Source organism: Homalodisca vitripennis, chromosome 2 (assembly GCF_021130785.1).
Source record: "Homalodisca vitripennis isolate AUS2020 chromosome 2, UT_GWSS_2.1, whole genome shotgun sequence".
Taxonomy (NCBI): domain Eukaryota; kingdom Metazoa; phylum Arthropoda; class Insecta; order Hemiptera; family Cicadellidae; genus Homalodisca; species Homalodisca vitripennis.
Window position 1 is genome coordinate 218858657 of NC_060208.1, and position 25136 is coordinate 218883792.

The 25136-nt window shown below is 31.3% G+C and overlaps 1 protein-coding gene across 1 annotated transcript in view; it reads right to left on the bottom strand.

The window, feature by feature from the left end:
* Positions 1-5066: 5066 nt before the first annotated feature.
* Positions 5067-25136, bottom strand: part of LOC124356003 — a 210295-nt gene continuing 190225 nt past the window's right edge. Inside the window, exons 8-11 of the mRNA XM_046807148.1 lie at positions 9951-10027; positions 8926-9034; positions 7215-7463; positions 5067-5203 (exon numbers count right to left, since the gene is read on the bottom strand). Of these exons, the coding sequence (XP_046663104.1) occupies positions 5067-5203; positions 7215-7463; positions 8926-9034; positions 9951-10027 (572 nt within the window). The remainder of the gene's footprint in view (positions 5204-7214; positions 7464-8925; positions 9035-9950; positions 10028-25136) is intronic.

Sequence of the window (25136 nt, forward strand, 5' to 3'; positions counted from 1 at the left end):
TGTTCGGAATGAAAATATATAAATGTCACAAAAAGTTTTGAATCGAAAAAAGGACAGTATAATAATGATTTCATTAAAATATATTGACTTTTTCACGTTTCACGTGTCAAGTGAAGTCTTAAAGTTATTTAGAAACTATAGTTAAATAACTTTGTTATAAAATAACTGTTTAACTTATTTTGCTATAAAACAGATTGTTAATATTTAATTGAAAAATTGACATAAATGGGCATTCTTTTTTAATTTGGTACTATTCGTTTTCAAGGAAAATAAATATATTTCCAGCTCAATTACGTAACCAAGATTTGTAAAATTATATCGCTTGTAACTCATATTTTACCAGGACAGCAAGACAGACATATCTGATCAGTTACGTGTCCTGCATCTCTGTTTGATTGGGTTAGTTAGTGTAGTTCAGAAAACAATATCTGACACGATGGAACTCGCTGATTACCATGCAAACTGCGGTCGCTCAGAGTTGACAAGAGTAACTGATATTTTACCAGGACAGCAAGACAGACATGTTTGATCAGTTACATGTACTGCATCTCTGTTTCATTAGGTTAGTTAATTTAGTTCAGAAAACAATATCTGACACGATGGAACTCGCTGATTACCATGCAAACTGCGGTCGCTCAGAGTTGACAAGAGTAACTGATATTTTTCCAGGACAGCAAGACAGACATGTTTGATTAGTTACATGTACTGCATCTCTGTTTCATTAGGTTAGTTAATGTAGTTCAGAAAACAATATCTGACACGATGGAACTCGCTGATTACCATGCAAACTGCGGTCGCTCAGAGTTGACACGAGTAACTGATATTTTACCAGGACAGCAAGACAGACATGTTTGATTAGTTACATGTACTGCATCTCTGTTTGATTAGGTTAGTTAATGTAGTTCAGAAAACAATACCTGACACGATGGAACTCGCTGATTACCATGCAAACTGCGGTCGCTCAGAGTTGACACGAGTAACTGATATTTTACCAGGACAGCAAGACAGACATGTTTGATTAGTTACATGTACTGCATCTCGGTTTGATTAGGTTAGTTAGTGTAGTTCAGAAAACAATATCTGACACGATGGAACTCGCTGATTACCATGCAAAATGCGGTCGCTCAGAGTTGACACGAGATACTCGTAACTGTGACGCTTGTGTGCGGCAAACTTCGCCAGTTCAAGTTAAAAATTGTTCGCTAATTGAACTTATCCTACTGTTTAATTTCTTCCTTAACTGTGTTACAACTGGGTTGTTGCTCGCTAACTGGGTACATTAAAAACAAACTTGCTTGTTAATCTACTGTTTTCTGTTGCTCCGCCTTTATATTTAACGCTCGGTAGAGAAAATTTGAGCCAGAAATCTGTTAATCTCCTTAGACCTGCCGAATATGCATAATATTCAATAGACACATCCTATTTTTTAATAATTTAAATAAACAACAGTACAAAGAAAATGCTTTCATAAAAGCAATTCTAATTATCATACGTATTACAATGGTTATGTTCTGTTAGATAATTAATTTAATTGCTGAGTTAATAAACATCACTTAAAAGTTCTATTATTTAGAATAAATTTACCGTGCCATCTATCTAATAGTTTGAAATTTAAAGCACTGTCAGAGTGATTTTTCGAAACTTTGGATATTTATTTACTGTTACATTATTGATATATAAAAACGTTAATTTATTTCCAGGATGACATATTAATCATTAACAGGAAATAACAATTATAGTAACAGTATTTTGCATGAGTTCCACACTCATTTAATCCACTGTGTACAATATCAGCAGCTTAGCGGGTGCAACGAATATCGCAAGATAACCATATCAAGCCACTTCGAGCGTGGCTGCTGCTTGGATGGACCGCTGAGCGATACTATCCTTGCAAGCAGCCCGCCTGCCCGGCCGTTTGTAGTGGTTGGGAAGTCCTTAAGCCGTTGGTCACCAGGTTAAGGTTCTAGAAAGGGCTTCTCAGCCCTAACTTCCCCTGGTAAAGTAAGAAATGTTTACTTTATTTTACTTTCATATCATCCGAAACAAAATAAACAATCGCCGGTAAATTATTTTAAGTATTATCAGCACATTATTTTATTAAAATACATTGATAGCGTATTATTTTATGTACTCTTGTATATATTCCCTTCCGATAAAGTTAGCAATAGTTTTATTCTATCCTGTAGAGTGTCCTGAAGATAAAATCATTTCGAACTTTGTCCCAGTTTTGATGTGTCAAGAGCACCGAGGAGGAGTTGTAAAACTCCCACTCTTGACTTGGCAGGACGATGTGGTTTATTACTTTGCACACAGTCGACTCCGATATGTAAATCACAGAGAATGAGATAATTGCTAGCAATACCGAGAATCAGCTCCTCTCCCGTACTTCCCCGACTGCGATCACGACCGTTATATAGCTGTAGGCTACACTGTACTGGTCTCAAAACAACAACGGTCTTACACCATTTGAGAGGAGAATGTATGAGAGATCGTGTCTCATCTTGTGTGTGCTTTTGTTTGTGGTCTCAGCCGTTCCTGTACATCAGCAAGCTTTGATATCTGGTATGTTTTTACTATTTTCTCGTTTATGTATGGATAGTTGTTACTTTAATTCCCTATAAGACGTGAAATTATGTATATTTTTTAATTTTATTATATCTAAGTCAAATCTGTTATTATTGATCAATTTGTTTTCATAAATTATTGTAATATTGTAAATTAATAAAATATACAATAAACTGAAAGAATATGTATTCTAAATTACATAGAGTGGTTCTATGTTTTTATATCTATGAATATGTTGTTCAAAGTTTGTGTACAATAGTTTTTTTAAATTAATAATTCAATCAAAATTATATTTTAGTTTTTATTGCGGTGATACATACAAATAATATTAAACAGAATTGCATAACACATAGCTAATACAAATATAGTCATTGCGTTGAATTTACAATGTATGAATGTAGTTATAGTACATGTTACTACTACTACACTAACTGTCGTTACAATACTAGCTATTACCCAACTTGGTTATATTTACCTGCAATATGACAGAGGGGTCAGGCACCTTTACAAAAGCTTTTTGATTTTATTGACGTAATCAGAGAAAACAGTTATCGTTTTGTTATGTCCACCTGTTCCACATTATATTCACAAATTGTATACGGCGAAATTGTTTAGTAAGTCGCTTTTTGAGTTGATAAACCGCAAAAAATTATGTGGACAGTAATAATTTTTATCATAATGCTTAAACGTGCATATCACATTTTATCCTGAATTAATATAAAATAGTATTTCATAAGCTTTGATATCACAGAAAGTGGAATAGCAGGCAATCAAAGAACTGTGACATTCGTTTTCTGACAAAATATGTTTTCTCAACTATTTAACCACTACGAATTTCATATTCCAGGAGTCAAGTCTGTGAAAGCGTGATTTCAGACGCTGCATGCACTGAGCTGAAGGTGAGCTGGAGCAGAATTCAACATTAGTATTGAGTCATCCCTTTCGACTATAGCTACGCTATGTACTCGTATATATAGATACAAGTCATTTCTCGGAATGCAAAAATTTAATACAAAGGCTGTGACGCAGGATCCTATTTCATGAATAGTTTGTTTTAACAATGCATTTATACTATAGCAAATGATCTGACGGTTTCATGATCTAAGGATATTTTGAATTAACTCTAAGCCTTAAGTAATAACTTATGTATTTTGATGTGTTACTGTATTTTATAGGCTTTCACAGATTTTTGGAAAACCAAATTAGTCAAGAAAATGATTAATACTAATAAAGTACCTGGATCTATTGTGACAATACCTAGGCGAAATATAACAAAGTAACATCTCCTAACAATGCATCAACGTGTTGTAGTGGTTGTGCTGCCCCTTGGTGATGTACTAAGGTAGTAAATGAGCCAGTAGATTGTGCTCTGTTGGCGTGTAATTATCATAGTAACGCACTGTTTGTTCTAGAACTTCATAGCCGAGAGAGGATAAGCCCTTGCACTAACGTCCCCAGGACTGCCGTCAATATCTACAATGTCTCTTCACAGTTTGACGTTGGCTGTGCGGCCCATTGCCACTACCAGAGTCGTAGCTACACCAGTGGTCATTGTGTCAATGGCATTTGTCATTGTATAACATAACTGGATTGTTATATAAAGTCCCTTATATATATATATATATATATATATATATATATATATATATATATATATATATATATATATATATGTATATAAGAAAACATTCAATAAAACGTATTTTTTACGAGTATAAATCAAATTATTAATCTACCTGCTTGAAAAAGGGACGGTTTTAAATACGACCTCTTTTTAGTCATTTTATTATTAGAAGAGAATAACCTTCCAACAAATAAGATACGATCAATATGTGGATAGTAATAGTAATTAATTTTACAAGTCTTATATTATAGACCGTGGTGAACGATCCGGACAAACATATAGCACATACAGGGTTTTACATGACCACGACTTACCTGACTGATACAAAGAAAATATCCTTATTTTTGCAAGATGCCTGTGGCTTCAATATATGTTAGATAACGCATATATACAGGATTTAATGCTGACATTTTCTTAGTAAGCATATATTTACATAAGTTAATTTACTGTTTATTTCAGTATTTAAGGTGAAGCTCCTTTAGAAGCATTTGAAAAAAAACTCGGATTCCACCCAATCAGAGCACGGTGCGGTTGTTTAGGTTAGGCGATGTTCACTTTATGATACCTAACAATATCAGAAAACGGATCAAGTCAGTCTAGGTCAATATTACTGGCCCGCACACAATCTGTCCGTCCTTATCTCCAATTTCATCTTGTAATATTATTACCTCTCTCAAGTATTCTACATTAGGCCCTCTAGAATTTGAAATACTTAAATGCCCTATACTATTTTAAAAGATGCTTTTCTTTCGCTGCCATCATTGTGGTGCACTTGTTTGTTTTCGCTTGTACAGCCGGAGAAAACTCGGTGGCACAAGATAAACATATCTCTTGAGATTGTAAAGATCAGTAAACTATGATAACTCCTCTAGAAGATCTAAATCACAAGTATAGGCGTATCTAGCAAGACCAAATGGGGGTGTGGGTTCCGACAAACACCAAGCAGTTGGGGAATCTTCCGCACTTCCCAGTCAAGCTGGGGTCTGGAGCACTCCCTCAGAGCAAGTTTAACAGCTTTATTATTAATAAATTGTTAGATTGAGACATTTCTGAGAGAATATGTTTTATTTCATGTTCTATAAAAACAACACTATAATGTAAGTGAGCGTTTTATATTTGGGAAATCGTCCGACACAATTTATTCACATTTATCCCCTGTTTCATAAAGAACACATATTTTTTAGTACAGCAACCAAATAAGCTAATAGGCGTAATTTAAAATGGTAAAAGAAGTGGTATCATATCTCTTGTTTATGAACAGAGTGTTTACAGTAATATAGAATTACTGGTTGTGTGTCCATTGAACCACGTCTCTGGCAAGACAATGATACATTTATAATGCATAGTTTCATGAATAGTGCAATCTCTTGTATGCATAAATAATAACCATAATTATATTATCCACCTAACGGTAACTACTGGTATTAATGTAGATTGTAGCTACTAATATGGTGCCATCATCAATATTCAATTATCGCAGGCGCTTTTATTGTAATTGTCATACTTTAAATGATTCGTTAATTTTGGAATTTATATAAAGACTAAGTATGTGCGGAGTATGTTGATAATGGTTGATTCAATATGATTTATCACCCAAATAAATGTTTTGAAATTTGTATTGTTTATAAATGCTTTAAAATAATAACATTACATGATATATCGATTTTATTTCCTGATTTTTTTATTTTTAAAGTCTTACAAATCCTTGTAAACTGTGTATTTTGTAAATAAATATAAATCGCTTCTACGTGTCCATGACATGTACGCTATTTTGGTTTAAATAGGCATAGAAGGATAATTTAAGTGTTCATTTTCAGTGTTATTAGAATTGTAGCGTTCTCTCACCACTAGTTATTTATTAATTAACAGGTCAATCGGAAAAAATACATCAGCTGTGATAACAGTAAAAATAAAAGTAAAGTAATGCCTTATTTTACAAAGCAAAGTTAGGGCTAAGATGCACTCTCTAACAATTAATCTGGTGACCACGGTTTAAATATGACTTCAGAACCACCAGCAAAGGCCAGTCTGTCAGAATGCTTTGCAAGGACAGGATCGCTCAGCGGTCACCCATCCAAGCAGCAGCCACGCTCGGCGTTCCTTAATTTCGTTATTTCGCGATGACCGCCGTACCCACTGCAATATACCATTTTGCAACAATGGTAACGGTAGATGTACCGGAGATACAATATTTGCGATTGTAAGCTTACCCGTGCTGCTGTATTTTAATATTATAATTATTGTTATAAAAGATCAGTTTAATCATAATTTTGAATGATAACCTTATTGATTATTAGCTTTTATCTATAGCATGGAACGTTTTGACTTTAGCCGCAGTGCCAAATTATAGCTATATTCTCCGCGTTTACTGCATCGCAGTAACATTACTGTTATATTTTGGTACACTAAGTCAAAAATTCTAATTATGCTGTGATTTAAATATAGTTAGAATAGACCTGATAACATGTAGATTTTTACGTTTTCACCGCATTAGTGTGAAATTTTAAAATATTTTGATATTTTGATAGTCAAAAGTCATATTTATTTCTGTAATGTGGATATTATTGAAATAAATAAGGTATCTTACCTAAATTAATTCGTAAAAATTCTCTGGCCTTAGTCAGTTATTAATAATAAAATATGTATCAATAATCTCAACTATTAGACCCCATAAGAACTATGACGATTCTTCAGGAAACTTTATGTGGCATTATTTGTCCTGTACTAAAATAATATACTGACATGATCGACTCGCTATACGTTCCTGTATTTAAAAACGACATATTTAATTAATCATGGCATCCTTTGTATACAGCATAAAGATTTACGTACTTTAAACATGAAACATGAGTTATGCTTTAAAGATTTTTTTAGGGTTATGTTATATTTTCATAAAACCTTGCCAGTAAATATTTTTACTCGACAGTTAAGCTCCATCTTGTAAATAAACCTATTACCAAGAGCTAACAAGGACATTTATGAATGCAAAACTTTTGAAGTCAACTGTTTTTATTACTTAACTCACAAACAAAATGCATCTTGTCGGAACACTCGCCAATCCACCATTTAAATACGTCATTGACTGCCAGACAGCGGTATTCGCCGAACACATCCGGCTCGTCTGTGTCCCAGTTGGAGTAACACACTCTTGCTCCGATCGACTTCCAGTAGATGTCATGTGTGCTGCGGCGGCTGCAGAGTTGTCTATGGCTATCTTTGTCCTTGCCCTTGTGTTTATGAGCTCGCCCTGATGTCCTTACGAATTCCCCGGGAACTGAAAATATTTTTGTATATTATACATAATAGTAGTTTTATGTTAAATATATTGCAATACAAATTAGTAATATTTGAAAGTAAAAAAGTTTAAATTTGACTGTAGATATCTAACATTAAATTCAACTATATACTGACTTGTAAGAGCAGTTTTAAAATACATAAGGATCTATGGCTTATTAGTAAGTCTTTTGGATTTTCGATACAGCCTAAGTAATTAATTCAGCTATTATATACCAGGTGAATCCGATATGGTTGCTCTAAGCATAGTAGTAGAAGTGTCAGAGCTGTAAAAATAATCATAATGTAAACCACCTAAAAAACTTACAGAGACATTACATAAGACTAAATCATCTAATTTAAGGAAAAATCATGTTATAAGAGAATAGGTCTTAAATACCAATCTCAAATTTTCGGGATTAACCCATGACATATAGTAGAATATTTAAATAAAGGATAAGGTAAAGTTTGTTATATAAAATTATTTTTTCAAAATTAGGGACTAAAACACAAAATATAGAGTTTAACGTAAAATAAATGCCTTTAAAATTTAAATAATAAAACAGTGAAAACTATGAAAGTCTTAATCTATAGCAAACATCTAAATTAAGTGTCGTAAAAGCACATTGATGACAGTTTAACAATAAATAAATAGATATAACTATAATATTACGTAACAAAACACGAACATAACTGAAAGAAAGCAGCAACGCAATTTGAATTATAAAATAAACTAACCTAAAATAACTAAAAAACCATCAAGACATCGGAACATCTGTCCATCAGGCCACATGATTACCTGACCACCATAAACCATAAAGATCTGCACACCTAACCATCTCTGTCATTTAACCTGCATTATGAAAGATATGGTAAAGATATGTAATTAACATAACATAAAATACTTTAAATTAATCTATCCTACCGGCAAACTGACAAACGTTCTTACTACTTAACCACATGTCTACTAAATAAGAAAACTAACCTAAACTAACTTATCTTGACCTAACGTAAGCCAAACCAACCTAACCTACCTAAATATTACCTAAACTAAAGTAACGAAACAGAAACAAACCTAACCTAATATAAGCTAACCGAACCTACCATACGTAACCTAACATTCTCCCACATATTCTTATGATTTAAAAAAAATTACAACTATATTTACCTATTTTTATTATTGCATATTACATGCGTCATATGTTACTTAAATTCAGTAAATTTATATGTTTATATTTTTAAGCTAAATATTTTGTTACGTTACAAATATGTTTTGACTATTAAACACGTGAAAAACTAAATTGAAACATTATTTCAATTATTAAATAAACTGCCTTTTATTATGCACATATGTCTCGTATATTTATCAGTCGTTGGGTGATTATCTGTTATTCCTTACTTCTTACTAAAGAAAAAGGAATTTCTGTGGTTATATTTTTTTTTATTATGAGTCTTAAACTTACCTTTTTGATCCATGACCTTTTCCAAAAGTGTTTGTTCCTGCTTACTGTTGATAGCAGCAAGTTTCATGCCCAGTGACTTGCAGGCTCTGAAAGCATCGGCCCAGCTGGCCTGTACGAAAAAATATATTTATTTTGAATATATTTACCACAGAACAGCATTATACAACAGAACAGTTGAAAATTTGATTTATTACTACAATTTCTATTTAAACATTTCCTTGTATATCAAAGTTAAAACTATGTATTTAGGAATGTAACAAAATAATAAATTTTGAAAATTACCAAATTTAATTATTAAAGTATTATTCAATTTCATTCACGAACTTGTTAATAGGTGAAAATTATGCATATTTTTCAAAAATGTCTAAGATTATGGGTTTTACACACTAACTGTTGAAAAATCTTATTTAAGTTCTGGTAAAACATTATATGAGGCATTTAACTCGATATTTGCCAATGTAGTGTATAGCTCATCAGTTTTTCAAACTTATTACAAAAAGGGATATTAGTCCCAATCCCAGTTTTTTGTTTTTGTTTTGTTCCTATTATGTCGTATTCTTCGAAATAATAATGTGTTGTCTTTTACAGCCTGAACGCATTATGCGTTTTTTATCCAATACTATTTAGAGAAACGTAGAAATAATGAAGATAAAGAACAAACCAGTTATTTACATTGTTAACAAAATATGAAATTGAATTTTTGATTGATTATATTTCATAGCAACAGAATGTTCATAGGCATTAATCGTCATCACCCTACCTAACATACCATTTGGCTCATTTTTGTTACGATATTTCAAAAAACGTTTTAAAAGTTTCCAATTTCGAAACCATATCATAGTATTTAAAAATGAACATATGTAAAAATAAAATTTCTTACTTTAGGCTTTTTTGAAAATTAGAGTGAATACATTTCAACATGTAGTTTTAATAATGTAACAAACAATATTATACTAAACACACTTATTGTGTTATCTTAACTACATCCGTACGGAATAAGTTAGCCTATAAATTATAAATCAAACTTGAATTATTATTAGCTCTAGTGAAGAGTTGATATGGAACGGTTTGTCTTCCAACTGCGATGTCATCAGGTTTATATCTAGAAACACGGTACAATTTCATCTCAAAGACCTATTTTTAAACTTTACAAATAAATATAAACAGTTTTCAATTAAATGCATTACTATATTATATAATCAATAGCCCAATTTAAACGTACGAAAGGTATTATTTTTAATATTTATATATTTAAATTTAATCAGTGTAACAAGTAACCTGTAAAGTAATATCCAGTTGCCATCGTAATTGTAAGTCCATAGATGAATATACAGACCAAACACCGTACACTCAACTCTCTTACCGATGGTAACGAGTACAAGGCCATTACCATCCTCACTCACGGGCAACTCGCTGATTAGTTGGCCGAGTTTCCGTCCGATACTGTTATCACAATCACTTTTGAATGACCTTTACCGATTAACCATTATCTAAACAGAATATTGGAATCACTTACGTAACTTTTGGTACTCTATATTACTGCAAACAGCAATGTCTCATTGACGGGTTCAAATTGATATGCAAGTAAATATTCAGTATATATAAAATCTTTTTTATATATTCTACCTGTAAGAACTTTAGCCTGTAAGGACTAAATCGAGCAACAGTTCTTAGTAAGAAATGACTTTACATCAAATATAAACATAAAAACTCTAGTTATAGAATACTCAGCACACACAGATGGTAAGGACACATTTTCTTTAAAGTTATATTTATTAAACAATGTTATAAACTGTGCTTTGAGCAGTAGTGAGAAAGGTCAAATAAGTGAGCAAACAGTGCAGTTCACTCTCTACTCTTTTAGTGTGAATAATCTTACAATATCTCATAAATTGATGCTGAAACCTGATATCGGTGAGTTGGTGAAATCGGAATTCAGTGTGAACTGAATAATTTAGGAATCGTGTCATTCACAACACTAGGAGCATTGCTCTTTTGAACACGGAACATTTATTGCACTGCAGTAATAAATTTGAACCATAATTGTCAGAAAGAATTTGTTCTTCCTTAGTTACCCTCAAGTAATACATATCGATACTGGAATGCGTTCAGAGCTACTGGAATATCCTGGTAATGATTTACTTCCCTTACCAATGTGTTATTGTTTCGATCTTACTAGATCTTCTTCAACAGACAACGAATTACGGTTTGCTATCAGTGACTGTGATCTGGAATCATGTACGTCACAAACGCTGAACAAATAGAAATTAAATTGAAAAATAAATATACAAGTAAGTAATTTACAAGGCATTAGTTCCACACCGCATGTTGGGTAACCCATCCTCAATAGTTCTTGCAGATAGATAAAGTATGTCAGCCAACTGTGTGATAGGCTTCAATGACGCTTGTATATAATATAGTCACATCATATTATGTGATGGTTGAACACATACTATCGTAGAACTCATTTTTGTCTATGTAGTAATAAAATGTCACATAACATTTAAAGTCAATAGGTAAAACTTTATTTAGCCACATGATTTGAATATAGACATAAATACTGACTTGTTTCTATATTTATGCTATGAGCTCTCTTACCAGTAATTAAATAGTAAACGCTACAGTTAGGTATTGATTTGACACCCCCAAAAGAGTGGTTTAAAATTAAATCTTTTCAAAGTCTTTCAACATTTACTTTACACACGATTACTTGTTTCCTATATGAATAACCTATGTGTTAATAAATAGATTCAATTTTCTAATTCTCATATGAATTAAAACAGCTCGTTTTAAATTTATTTACTATGTAATTTACTTCCTGCCATATTTTTTACTCATAAGGGTGATGTAAAAATACTAGCTCTTGCTCGGCCAAATTCTATAGAGTAACATGCACCACCATCAAACTGTGTTGTTTATAAAGAAATGAAGATTCATGTAAAATTTCAAGTCTATATGACAGTTTCTTTTCGAGATATCGAATAGACAGACAGGTAGACACAAATTAAATATTCACAGCCTCCCGAGTAATACATAATTGTTTAATTGAAATTGAATTCGGCTATTGCCATTTATACAAATGTGATGAATGTAAAAAAAGTCCTTGACAGGTATTTGGTCTTCTGATCATATGGGAAGTTGTTTATTTTATATGATACAAAAACATAATGATTGAATGGTAAAAAGTAAGGACTATTTAATGTAGTGGTAGCGCACTTTCCTGGTAAAGTGGAAGATTTAAATGACACATTGTAACTTACCCATAGAAAAATGAACTTTCTTACTTGTGTCTGTGGTGGGATATGGATACTATTAGGTTTTATAACTAACAGTATATCTTTGTTTTGTTGAATAACTTTAGATACATATAAGTTACATTTTATAAATAAATGTTAGAAACACAATGAAATTCTTGGAAGTGAAAAAAATACATGAAGAGAGGTCTTCACTAATTTCTAGTCTCACATCTGATAATAACAATGCTTGCCTCCTTTCTAGTAATTTTGGTATTCAGTTGAAGAGATTCCGGATGTTGTTGTCTACTCCATCTATAAGCTTTATAAATGTGGAAAATTAGTAACGTATTGGCGAGATATATACCGATTTTATAAGTGGAAGGAGCTTTATCAAGTTAGAATAAACTGTATCAACGTAGTTAGTCTAACACTTCTTTGAGTAACCAATTTAAATAAAAATTACAATAATTCAATCTGAAATATTTCTAAAACAAATTTTATATTTAGTTATTTTTCCACCTTAAATACTATAACACCCTGTCAAAGTAGGCGCTTGGATGTAATAATTATGTCTATAAGAACACGTTTGACACCACTTTTGTCATACTGCGAGGCAAATCTGTAAATCCCTTTGTAAAGCAAGGATCTGTGTGAGCCTTTGTCACTTACGTTTCTGGACTAAGGACATTGATCCTTGGATGTCACAGCACCTCTCTCTCATGAGTCGGCCCACAATCTCAACAGAAATACTGTAAAAGTCCAGCTGTTGATTTGGAATGGAAAAAATAAGTTAAATACAACATAATTAAGCAATAGTTTACTGTAAAAAACTACATCAGTTTAGTTAGAGATAAAATGGTTAACATGGAAATAATTTTAAATACTCTTGTTTTGTTTTGATGATTGATATAAAATGAAGGCTATTCCTTAGTAAAAGTGCCAAAATATAATTAGAACTATTCACAGAAATCTATGTTTAATAATATATTTACAAATATATTGAAATAGGCAGTATCATCATGAAATCACTAATTTCTGAAAATATTATGTATTACTAATACCGTTAAAATTTTCAATTTAGATAAAATGGTGACATACATTTTGGCATGATAATGAATGATAATTGTACAGCTATTGTTATTTGCCCAACACCTGTATTATTTGTTTATTGTGTGAAGTATTGCTATAAATAATTAAGCTCCCAAGTGCTGCTTGTTCGGTTTTTAAATATTTTAAATAATTTACTAACACAATAAACAACTGACATTTCACCACTTGTGGGAATACTATCTCATTATCCCAATAATATTCTGTTTCTAACGTGAAAATAACAATTTTCCAGACTCTTGAGTGACAGACTATAACTAGGATAGTACCAATATTCGATAAACAGTAAAGCTATCGTCAGACATTCTTATAGTTAAAACCTTTCTTGTTAGGCGATACTTGTACTGTCATGAACACCACGTAGGGACCTTTGACATAACACTTTCCTCACATTTCCTTTTTCCGTTCTATATTATTAAAACGTAACATCACTTATGCCCATTAGCATTTTATTTGTTTTTTCAGCAAAAAGACGGAATGAACATTTCTCGTCGTTACAAGCGATCGACGCGCCGGTATCTGATCCTGAGCAGAGCATCACTTCCAGCTAATGAACAAGAATCATCAAAGGTAAAATATGTTAACGAGCCTAATAAGCCCTTAACTGTAACTTCATCCCTTTGACTGCCATTCGTTTGTAAGACTCAAACTGACATTCGCTTCCTAGGGCTTAATAATAATTTATACTGCTTCTCAGAAGTGACTGCTTGATGATAATTTAATTTAAATCAATTGAATAATTGTATTACAAAGACAATTTGCAGTGTCGAGAGATAAAGCCTAATTTAATATTCAGAGATGGGCAAATAACTGCCTAACATAAAAGTAAAACGTTGTAACTATGAGGGAACAAGCAACAATTGCCATATATCATGGACTTCCATAACTGCCAGGCGCCCACATGTTCCGTATTAGTTTTTATTGTAAATGCACTGTTCTTACTGTGGAATGTACTTTTTATTCTAACTATTTATATATTTCTACAAGATATACAGTGTTAAGAGGTATTTTATTGCATATTATAAGCTGAATAAAGATTGTAAAGTAAATTATAAAGTCAGGCTAATTACTTGAAGGAAATCGAACCAGATTGGGTATTTAAAACTGTCGTTTTTATTTGTTGAGAAAGTATATTGTTAAACTGTTAAAACATTTTTTACATGTTAGTACGTATAACTATATTACCACACTTCTTGTGGTAATACAGTTGTTGGTAATATCTAGTGGTTATATTCTTGTGTGTGTGTGTGTGCCCGTGCGCGCGTGTGTGTGTGTGTGTGTGTGTGTGTGCGCGCGTGCGCGTGTACATGTGTGTGTACATACCGGATTATTTGGAAGACATAGGTTTGGCACAATTCGTATCTAAATATTACAAAAATATTAAAAGACAGTACGTACTGAGAAGAGAACTAAGAGTTATACTTTACAGAAACTGTTACATGGCCGTCGATTTCGATGATTACAGATGATAGTTGGTTACATTGCACATTCCTTTTTGACATGAATAAAAAAAGATTTATCCGTAATAAAATTTATCAAAATATATAAAAATAATGAAGATTGAACATTACATGATCGAAAATTATTTGAATTGAATATAAATAGTTATCAAACAATTTATATTGGGGGTGAATTATGTCGTGAATAAACTCTATGAAATTGAAAATGCTGCTAAAATTGTCCCAGAAGTGAATCCATTTGAAAAAAGTACAACAATCTCAATTCCGATATAAATGATGTCTTTCTTATAGCAATACTCAATAAACTTGGACAAATCGCTAAATAAATAAAATGTAACGTCAAACCTTTTTAATGTCTAGCTATATCAAGTTAAAATTTACTCCGTTCATTTAGAAAAGAGGTCTGTGCTAAAAATTTTAAAATAATAATAATATATACGTTCCGCCACAGCTGATTACAGACTCTATTCTCATTGCCTAGTTGTTGACTGCTGGTATTTCCATATTTATTTGTTGTAGTTATTATGCCATTGTTCATTTATTATTTTATGTTAATTTATTTTGGGTATATTCATTATTTTTGTATTCAATATTTTAGTTTACAATAAAGTCCTACTTTGTCTTTATTATTGCTAAATGTCTATTTTTAAGTTTCATAATTAGAAGAATTATTATTATATAATTTGCGTTCACACTGTTAACATGTGTAAAAAGGCACACCGTTGGCCAAATAAATAAAATTACAATATATACTATTTTATCTAACCTGCTCAACTGCATCTAGTGATACGAAAGAAAAATCTTTTTGAATTTGATAAAAGTTCGTCCAAACTATAAATGTAACAACGTACATGTTAGACAAGAAACAAGCACGTCCCCGACATTACACCTCCTCTAATGAGGCAAAGCAGGGAGGGCTCTGATAAGATACAGACTTGTTACAGCAACACGAGCTGTCTCACTATCTTAATGACTTATCATGTTACTTCCGTTGCCTAATTACAAAAATATTTCCTAAAAATAAATTATACTTTTTTAAATTAAAATATTTAGTAGTGTTATTAATGTTCAGATTCAATAGAAATCTGATGTTGCATTTGTCTATTTTAATCTTATTATTTCCTCATCCACCACATTAACTGTGACTTTCATTTTATTCATCAAATACAGATGTTTATTAAAATAATAGGTAACCTAATAGTATTTACAATAATCACAATTTACGTAAATTAATATACGTCTTGTTTGTAAACTGTTTAAGTATTTAAATCCTTAGTGCAATTTATCATTTATGTATTTGCTAGGAAATATTTCCTCCTCCTAAACTAAACAAGCTATATTAAGAGCACGTGTTTCTACTGATTATTGCCTTATTGACAGAGACATTAGGCTTTTGTAATTTTGAAGTTATAATGGTAAAACGCCTAAGACAGATAGCCTTGTACCTCATAGTTAGTTAGGTATTAGCGTGCAAACGACTGCCGTGGCATGTTTAAGTAATATACTATCCGTCTGCATCTTACCTTGCTGATTGTTTAAAGCTGATGGTAGGAATAACTAAACTAAATTAACTGGTTTGTTCGGTTACTTAAATTTTACTACTTAATCGTTAATTTTAGCTGCAACCAGTTAAATAACGCTTAAGACAAATATTTCTATATTCTAATAATTTTAGTAGTTGTGAAACTGTTCAGTCTCTACTTGAATTAGTTATAATTTCGGATACTTTATTTTAACTAATTATTTTACAATTTCTGTTGGTAGAACAGACTTAGTCTCCCATTGAATAGACCATAATTTCTATTCGGTACTGTTTATATTTTACTGGTCTTATAGCTAACTACTATAATAAAACAACGAGCATTGATTGTCTAAACAGTAACATTCAACTAAAACTAATGAAGTAATGTGATTACCTAATCAGGTTTCAAGTACAATTAGAAACCTCTCAGCATAGTTTATTGCACCTAGCGGCGAACTAGCTTCAACAAGAATGGATATTTTCCTTCTTCTCTAATTCTCTCCCTCCGTCTAACGGTACTAAAGAGGTGATTATTATTAGTTGATACCGTGGTGTGATCACCATATTCGAGAATCCTGAGATTATCGCTCATAGACACAGAAACTCTAATGTATTTTTAATGATTTGCAAAATACCAATTACTAAACGCAGTTTTGTCCCGTTACTACGACATTAATGTTTCAATTATCTCATATAGTGACGTCACTAAGACTATTACCATGAAGTATTATACATTACCTATTATCTGTGGTATAAAGTATAACCAATGAATGAAAACTATATCTCGTTATCTCATTCCGCATCGTTGACCTATGTCGTGATTCAAAGTTCTCATACTGAAGTTTCTTTTCTGATACTTATCTGTACTGGGAATCTTTTCATAGCAATTTTATCTTACAGTGATTTTGATCACCAAAATAAATTGGGAACGTAGCTCCAGAGCGTATTTTTATATTACCTCCAGTAATGCTACTATTCGGCCATTAACCCGCCAGGTGTGTCTAACTGGTTCACGTCAGTAGACACGTGTATATCTGGCATCTAACATTTGAAATTTGATAACTTTATCACTTAGTATTGCAATTTTTACTGGCCAATTTTTTCAATGTCAATTAATTAAGTGATTTGACTGTTTTATATATATATATATAAATACAAAATTTATATTTATAAATAATTAATTTATTAGAGTCTGATATTTTATTTAAATGTTAAATCCATTGCATAGAATTTCACATAACATGTAGACATACTGGAACACGTTTTTGTTATAAAATATGTGGATTACAAATCAAGTTCATTACAAATAAAGTTGATAAATCACGAAAATGTGTAAAAAGTTACATTTAAATTTAGCTGGGACTGTACAGATTACTAGTCTACGGTGGAAATGAGTTGCTTTGTGTACAGTTGATGCAGCATGTTCTTTACATATGGATCATCTGCAGTTGTCACATTAATTGAGTGTACATATTTTTTCTCCACCGGACAATAATAACACCATGGATTTCACCAAACAGTTCTGGTATATCTATCAAACTTAAAATTAAACCTAGTCAACAGCTCCTATCGTTATAAAAATACAATTCAGAATTAATAAATAATCAAGAAAAACTAATAAAATATTAAAACGTGTGTCGACAACAAAACCACTTCGAACGAATACACAAAAATCAATAGGTTTGCGCCTAGACGGTACCAAACAGTAAGACGGACACGGTCAAGCTCTAGCGTAGGTGGCAACTAACATTACTGTCCCGGCGATCTTCCGTTAATCCCTCCCACCCCTTAGCCTGCAGATACAATTTTATACTATTGCAGTGTGTATAATGTTCCTAATAAAGCCTTCCAAACCCTAAAGAACGCTCAGGTGGCAGCAATAGCTATTATAAAAATGTCTTCAGTCATACGTATTTTGTTAGATCCCATCTAACAGTGAGTCTCGTGGCGGCTTAACCTGATTAACGACATGTTCCTTAGCATCTGAGAGTTAAATTGTGGTTATTACAAGAAACCTGTATCTATTCGTTATGTTTCGTCTCGTTGTTCCAACCTGTTCCTTGCTTATTCAAAATACACTTAGAGGATCATTATTTGGAACAATAATGTAGGTTACGAATGTTTTCACAGATATTCTGATTTATATTATATTCATTAAAGAAATTCTTATCGCCATATTTAATCCTGACCCGTCACTCCAAGACGATATTTTTATTGCTATAAACAATAGTATGATCCCTATCACCTGCGACGTAAGATGAACGAATTGAAAGAAAAATACATCTCGGCATCCCACTCTGTCTCGTTGTTCTATTTAATGCTTCAAAGTACTCCTATAGGAGCATTTTCTAGATTTATGATGTAGACTAGGCTACCCTATAGTGTTCATGATGTAACCTAAAGTGATTTAGAAAATTTCAAACTCCGCAATCTAAATTGTCTCGTTACTTGACGATGGTCTTTACATATTGCCTCCAATATGGACGTCTTTCCAATTCGAACACGAAATATAATGTTTCCTAGCAATTTTTAAGCAGATTAAATTGATTGTAAACAAACTTTATCCCTGCAAATTGCTTTTTCTGGCTTCCCTATAAGATTTTAAAGGTAAAATTTTCAAAGCTATTTCCTGGTCTAGTATATATTTAACATACAATAAACCTTAAATGGGACTACTATGGGGCAGCCATATTTCGCTTAAAAATGTTTATTTAAAATAATTTCAGATATTTAGGAAAGAACAGTTCACACCAATTTTCTTTTCAATTTGGTAGAAAAATCGTATACACAACGCATTATATTAAAACGTATTTTTATCTATTAAGAATATCTTAAATACAATGTTTACATACAGTTATTTAAGATATTTCAAGTAGAAAGTTCAGATATTTTAAGACTTACAACATACAATCGACCAAAAACAGCACATATCCACCACACACTGTACTGTGACCACTTCGTCACAGTAATGACCTTCATAAATATTTATCTAAAGTCTCCGTTCTTTTCTCTCAGTCATTTATCATAACCGCTCACTTTGGTCATTTGTGGGCTCTGAGTATTGGTGTAAAGAAACGATAAGAAAAACGTAAGCTTATCCTCTAATCACTAAGTGTTGTATACGTAAGCAAATTTTACACGTGATTGTACACATCTGCATCTTACTCTATTTTACATTTGTACACGATATACTGCATTTAAATTTGTGCACTTTTTGTTTAACTAAACTGTTTCAATTAAATTAGTTTCTAAAAATTAATATGTTATTAAGGTAATGAAAACTGTTTAACAGTAGTAGTATTCAAACGAACATTTCTTAAGGGTATAGTTTGGCTGTTAATAACTTTATATTTGTATATAATTATATCGCCGTATACGAGAATTTTGTACATATATATTACGATATCTCATTCTCGTAATCTTATGCATCAGAAAAATAAACTTTTTCACAAGAACTACATTACCTGCTTGCCTCCATCAAACAATTCAACAATTGATTACTTTCTTGTTATGGTGAACTGATTCTAATTCCTTTCCTCTGTAATCTTTCAACGTCAGACACACAAGTACAATAGAATCCGTACACCAGTAAACAAGGAAGCTACGTATTTTGCGCGTAAATACCAAAGGAAGTACTCGTGTTCATGTTTAAAATAATGTATTGAACATAATGAACAGTTCATCCTCCATCACAATATTCTATAAATTTTGAAGATATAAATGTTTAAACCACTAAAACATCCTCATAGTTGTGTTATTATGTATTCTGGGGATAAGTACCATTGAATATTATACACTTAAGAACACAACAATTTGAGGTGGAAGATATTTTCGAGACTTTACACGTATATATACTTTGCCGTATTATTTACAAGTAATTGATTACTTAAAAAAATTCTATAAAAATACTTTTTAATAAGTTTACAGTACATGTTCCTATGCACAAATTCTACGTGAACATGTAATATATGGTACATTGATTTGTAACTCTATTAATAATTATTATATAAAAAACGTTTTATAGAACTATAGTATTGAAGTAAATATTCAATTGATGTATTCAGAAAATCATGAACTTTCAGACTATTTGGAGCCTTCTGACCGGGATATGGCACAGGTCCAAGGCAGTAACTGACAACATATTTCCCTTTAGCTTATTCAATGTGAACTGCTGTTTAAAATTATTTCACTTAGAGAATTAGACATACATGTGAGTTATACTAAACTCTTTATCTGATGTTATGGGTGATATATGTTTTCACAATTTTAAATTTTTCACCAGAGGCTGTCATATTATATTAGTAAAGTAATTTTTACCTTTTGCATGATTTAAATAGAGACCTGATTAAAATTAAGGAGTTTTTCCAGTCTTCTGCTTGGAACTCGATGTTGTTGTAATAGACTAATCTCAAAAACACTAGAAAATAAAAAAACACTACTAAACCAAAATTCTTTAATTGAGAATTTCTTAAAAAAAAGGTGAAGTCAAAAAATTATTTTTAGCTACTTTTATGTAAGACATAATATAAAATTGCAAAAAATACGTCCAGACGTAAGATTAAAGAAAGGGAACTATTTAAATACTTTTTAGCTATGATTTGAAATCTAATACTTCAAGAAGAGGGTAGATTGAAATAATCAAAACGTAGTGTTCTATTTTTCCATTCATCCATGAAACGTGTTCAAAATCCATTATCCTTTCAAATTATTCATCGTCAATGACTAAACTGTATAATGCAGTTTTTTTAGTATATACCTTAAATCAAAGGTTATTCTCTTGGCTTTTGAACTAACAATATTATACACCATCATATTTTTCGCAATTTTGGATTAAATGTTAATATTTCGTTGTTTTACTTAGTATAATAACTATGATTTATCATACGAATTGCTAAACATATTTAATTAACTTTAAACATTAAAATCCTTTTAAAAAAGTATCTTGATTAGATGTTTCTGCTCTACACTTGTGAAAATGTTCTACATAGTATTCATAATCAGCATGAGAAACACTTCAAGGACCTCTTTTAGTTCACATGTCTTCTTATGGTTACTTGTAAACCACTGCACTTTTAATAAAAAAAAAGAATTTCCTTGTAACTTTGAAGAACACATTTTTTCATCAATACCTAAGGATATGACATTCGGTTATTTATAAATACAGTAATGGAAAGGAACTTATAAACTTTTAAAATATGTCCCTTGTCTATAATCCAATAACTGAAAGACCAAAAGTGGAATCATTTTATTCATGTTTGGGGATAAAGTTCTTTATCGACTTCCCAACTGTCATAGCGAGTCCCAAAGTGACCATCTGTCTCTGGTCGCTTATTTCTCTTCTTTATACGGGACTTTACCTAGAAGTGTATTATTAATGGTTGGGAATTATCTGTTGCACAAGAATAAGTTATAACATATAAAGATATATTCAAAAGGTCCAGCTTTTAGTTATCAACATGTGCGTACAAATATATAGGGTCTTTTCATTTAGGATAGCAATGGTCCATATCAAGCTTTAGCCGAGACTTTAACTTGATCTTACCATATATTGTTCATGGTTAAGAATTATAAGCTTTGGAAGATTAAGTTGTAAAATATAAACAAAGATTCAAAAGGCTTATATTATCCATTTTCAGTTTTTTAAACGAGAATTTTATTTTTTATAGTTGAGAATTATCTGATTTACAAGAATACACACACACACACACACAAACATGTGTTCCCTAACATAAAAAATATATATATTATAATATTTTTTTATGTTAGGGAACACAATAATCATTTAATATCATAACAATTATGTAGATTCACGAAAAGATTTTAACTTTACCTATGTACATTTCTTTATTTTGGAACGATATGAGCCAAATCTTTCACTTAACCTTCGTAAGCATTGTTGACAAACTTGTAGATATATATATATATATATATATATATATATATATATATATATATATATATATATATAATTTATTAAATGATTTTAGCTCATATAACTGCTAAAATTTCTTTAAACCTGTAGTTTTAACACTGCGTTGGCCACACCTGACTGCTAAACCGATATGCTCTACAGTCGGTACATAAGTACAGTCACAGTTAATGTGGTAAAACCTATTATTTAGTTGTATATAAAACATAGTTTAATACATTGACTGCATTGGCAGCACCTGGCTGCTATACCGGATATTCTACAGTCAGTATATAAGTACAGTCACAGTTAATGTGGTAAAACGTATTATTTAGTTGTAAATAATACATAGTTTAATACATTGACTGCCTTGGCAGCACTTGGCTGCTACACCGGATGTTCTACCAGTCAGCTCAGACCACTGGAGACGGTAGAGTACCAACTGCTGAAACTGAAATTACTTGTATTTCCGCTCAAAATTTCCCTCACGGTGGGAAATCACCTGGTGTGTCATTTTACCCAAGTGTGTCATTTTAGACTGGAATCCCCTACGAAGGCATTTACGAAGGAGAATTAACTATGGAAAAATATCTAATATATTTAAGTAAACCTAAATATTTAATAATGGATGGAATAAAAAAACATTATATTATTAGGAGTATTCTTTGTAAACAATTCTTTGCTAGATTTTGTTTTACCCAAAGGCATTATTAAATTTTAAAATTAAATCCAGATCGCCACAACACCTAGGCCGCTTTAATGTTGCACTTGGAGTATCCGTGGTTTACAACATTACATAATAATCATGGACGATTTATTCATAATAAATTAATATACCAATACCTTATGTATTTTACATAATAACTCAATATACAGGGGGTAAAAATGTGGGCTTGATAATTCCCGAAAGATTACAGGTAGATCAATAAAAATTGATACATCATTACTCCACCTATAAATCTACTTTTGAAGTAACTTCCATTGTTTTTGGTCATATCAGGGGGATGGTCCTATAGAAGTCAGAAAACCTCTTAAATTAGAGCATAGGTCGAATAGTACATCAAATTAAAGGTCTATATTAGTAGAGTACAGTGCCACAAATCCAATATCAAAGGAGTCACTATACAATAATTACGTTGGTTTAATTTTCGTTGGTATTAGTTTTTAAGTTAGTTAGAGGATGGTCTAAAAGGAGTTGCGGGGAAAATTGAACGTACACATAGTTAAAAATGTGGGCCTACATTATTTTCAAATAGTTAGACCATCCTCCATTGTAATTTAAGAGTCATTAACTACCTTAACACTTTTTTTCTCAAGTCCAGTTTTCGTTTAATAAGTTTAAGTTTCATAACTTGAGCCAAGATAGACAAGAATATTAAACCACCTAGACCAGGGTCATCAATGTAAATGTTTCAAATTTTAAACGCGCATAATATTTTAAAGATTCAACCTTTTCAGGTTAGTTTCCTGTATTGTACTCAACTAATTCCTTTAATTTGATGTTCTACTCGACCGATCTTCTAATTTAAGACTTCCTTTTGACTCCTTGCGGGTCTCCCTGATATGGTAAAAAAATTAGTTACTTCAAAATGTAGTAAAGTAATTTATAGGTGCCGTAATGATGTATGAAGTCTTATTGTTTCATCAAACGATCAGTTCGGGATTTTTTACAACCTTTACATTTAAAATCTTAAAAGAACATTATTCTTATATTTTAGTTTATTTAGACAGCCCCACTTAAAGTGCTTTTCATTGCTTGATAGAATTTATATTTTTTATATATATATATATATATCCTGTCAGTACGTTTTTATCTCCTTAAAAAATCGTCGTCCGGAGTAATAAGGACAGCACAAGTAGTAACTGACAGATGATGGATGACATGCGAGATGGATCACAACGTGTGAACTTTGAGGACGTGTTATCTCATTTAGAATCTCCTCATAATAAATTTCTAGTAAGTGACATATCACATCCTTATTTATGATGCAGAAAAATGAATTATTATAATACAAGTAAGAGAGCTTCAATTGAAATGGTTTTATTACAAAAATAGTTATGCTGAAGTACAACTCATTAATGTTTTTCACTAGATGTAAAAATGCTATATTATATTAGTTTGGTTAATTAAAAACATATGTGACAGATAAGGCCTCATAATTGAATAGTCAAAAGTAACAGGCTCTGTGGTATAATAATAGCACATACACCTAGCCAGTGAGAGATACAGGTTCGAGTCCCGGCGAGTACTTTTGTGATTCAATGTTTATTGAAATTATATATAATAATATGTATATATATATATATATATATATATATATATATATATATATATATATATATATACGTATTAATCTTCAATAAGAAATCTTCAAATTTTTAAATTGAACAGTTTCTATATTTCGGCTTAAGCCGTCTTCAGGAAATTACAAAAATATAAATAGATCTATAAGAACAAAATAAAATAAAACATCAACACAGAAAATGAAAATGAAAAATGAATTAAGTAGAATGGTAAACATATGATTTAATTTTATAAATTTACTTTCTTGACTAAAGTTAACACCTTAAATTTAATTCACATGGAAATTTTGATTTATTGACGAGTTGATGGGCTTGTTCCATGGTTCGAAGACTGTTTCTACTTAAATTTTCTAATATTTTTCTAATTATTTTCACTGAATATGTATCTTCCAAATTTTTAATTATGTTTTAATCCATGTGCCACTACAGGTTGCTCTGTCTTTTTATGTTTATATGCATACCTGTGCCCTGTCATCCTGGTTCTAAGAGAATTTATCGTTGGGCCAATATAATCTTTAGGGCATAACTTGCACTGAATTTGGTAAACAATATATTTTACTCACATGATAGTCTTTAAATATACTGTATGATTTTGTTTAGAACATCTTGTAAATGATTTTGAAGTAGAGCACATGTTGCAAACTAAACACCTGGGTTTATTGCAATGATTTCAC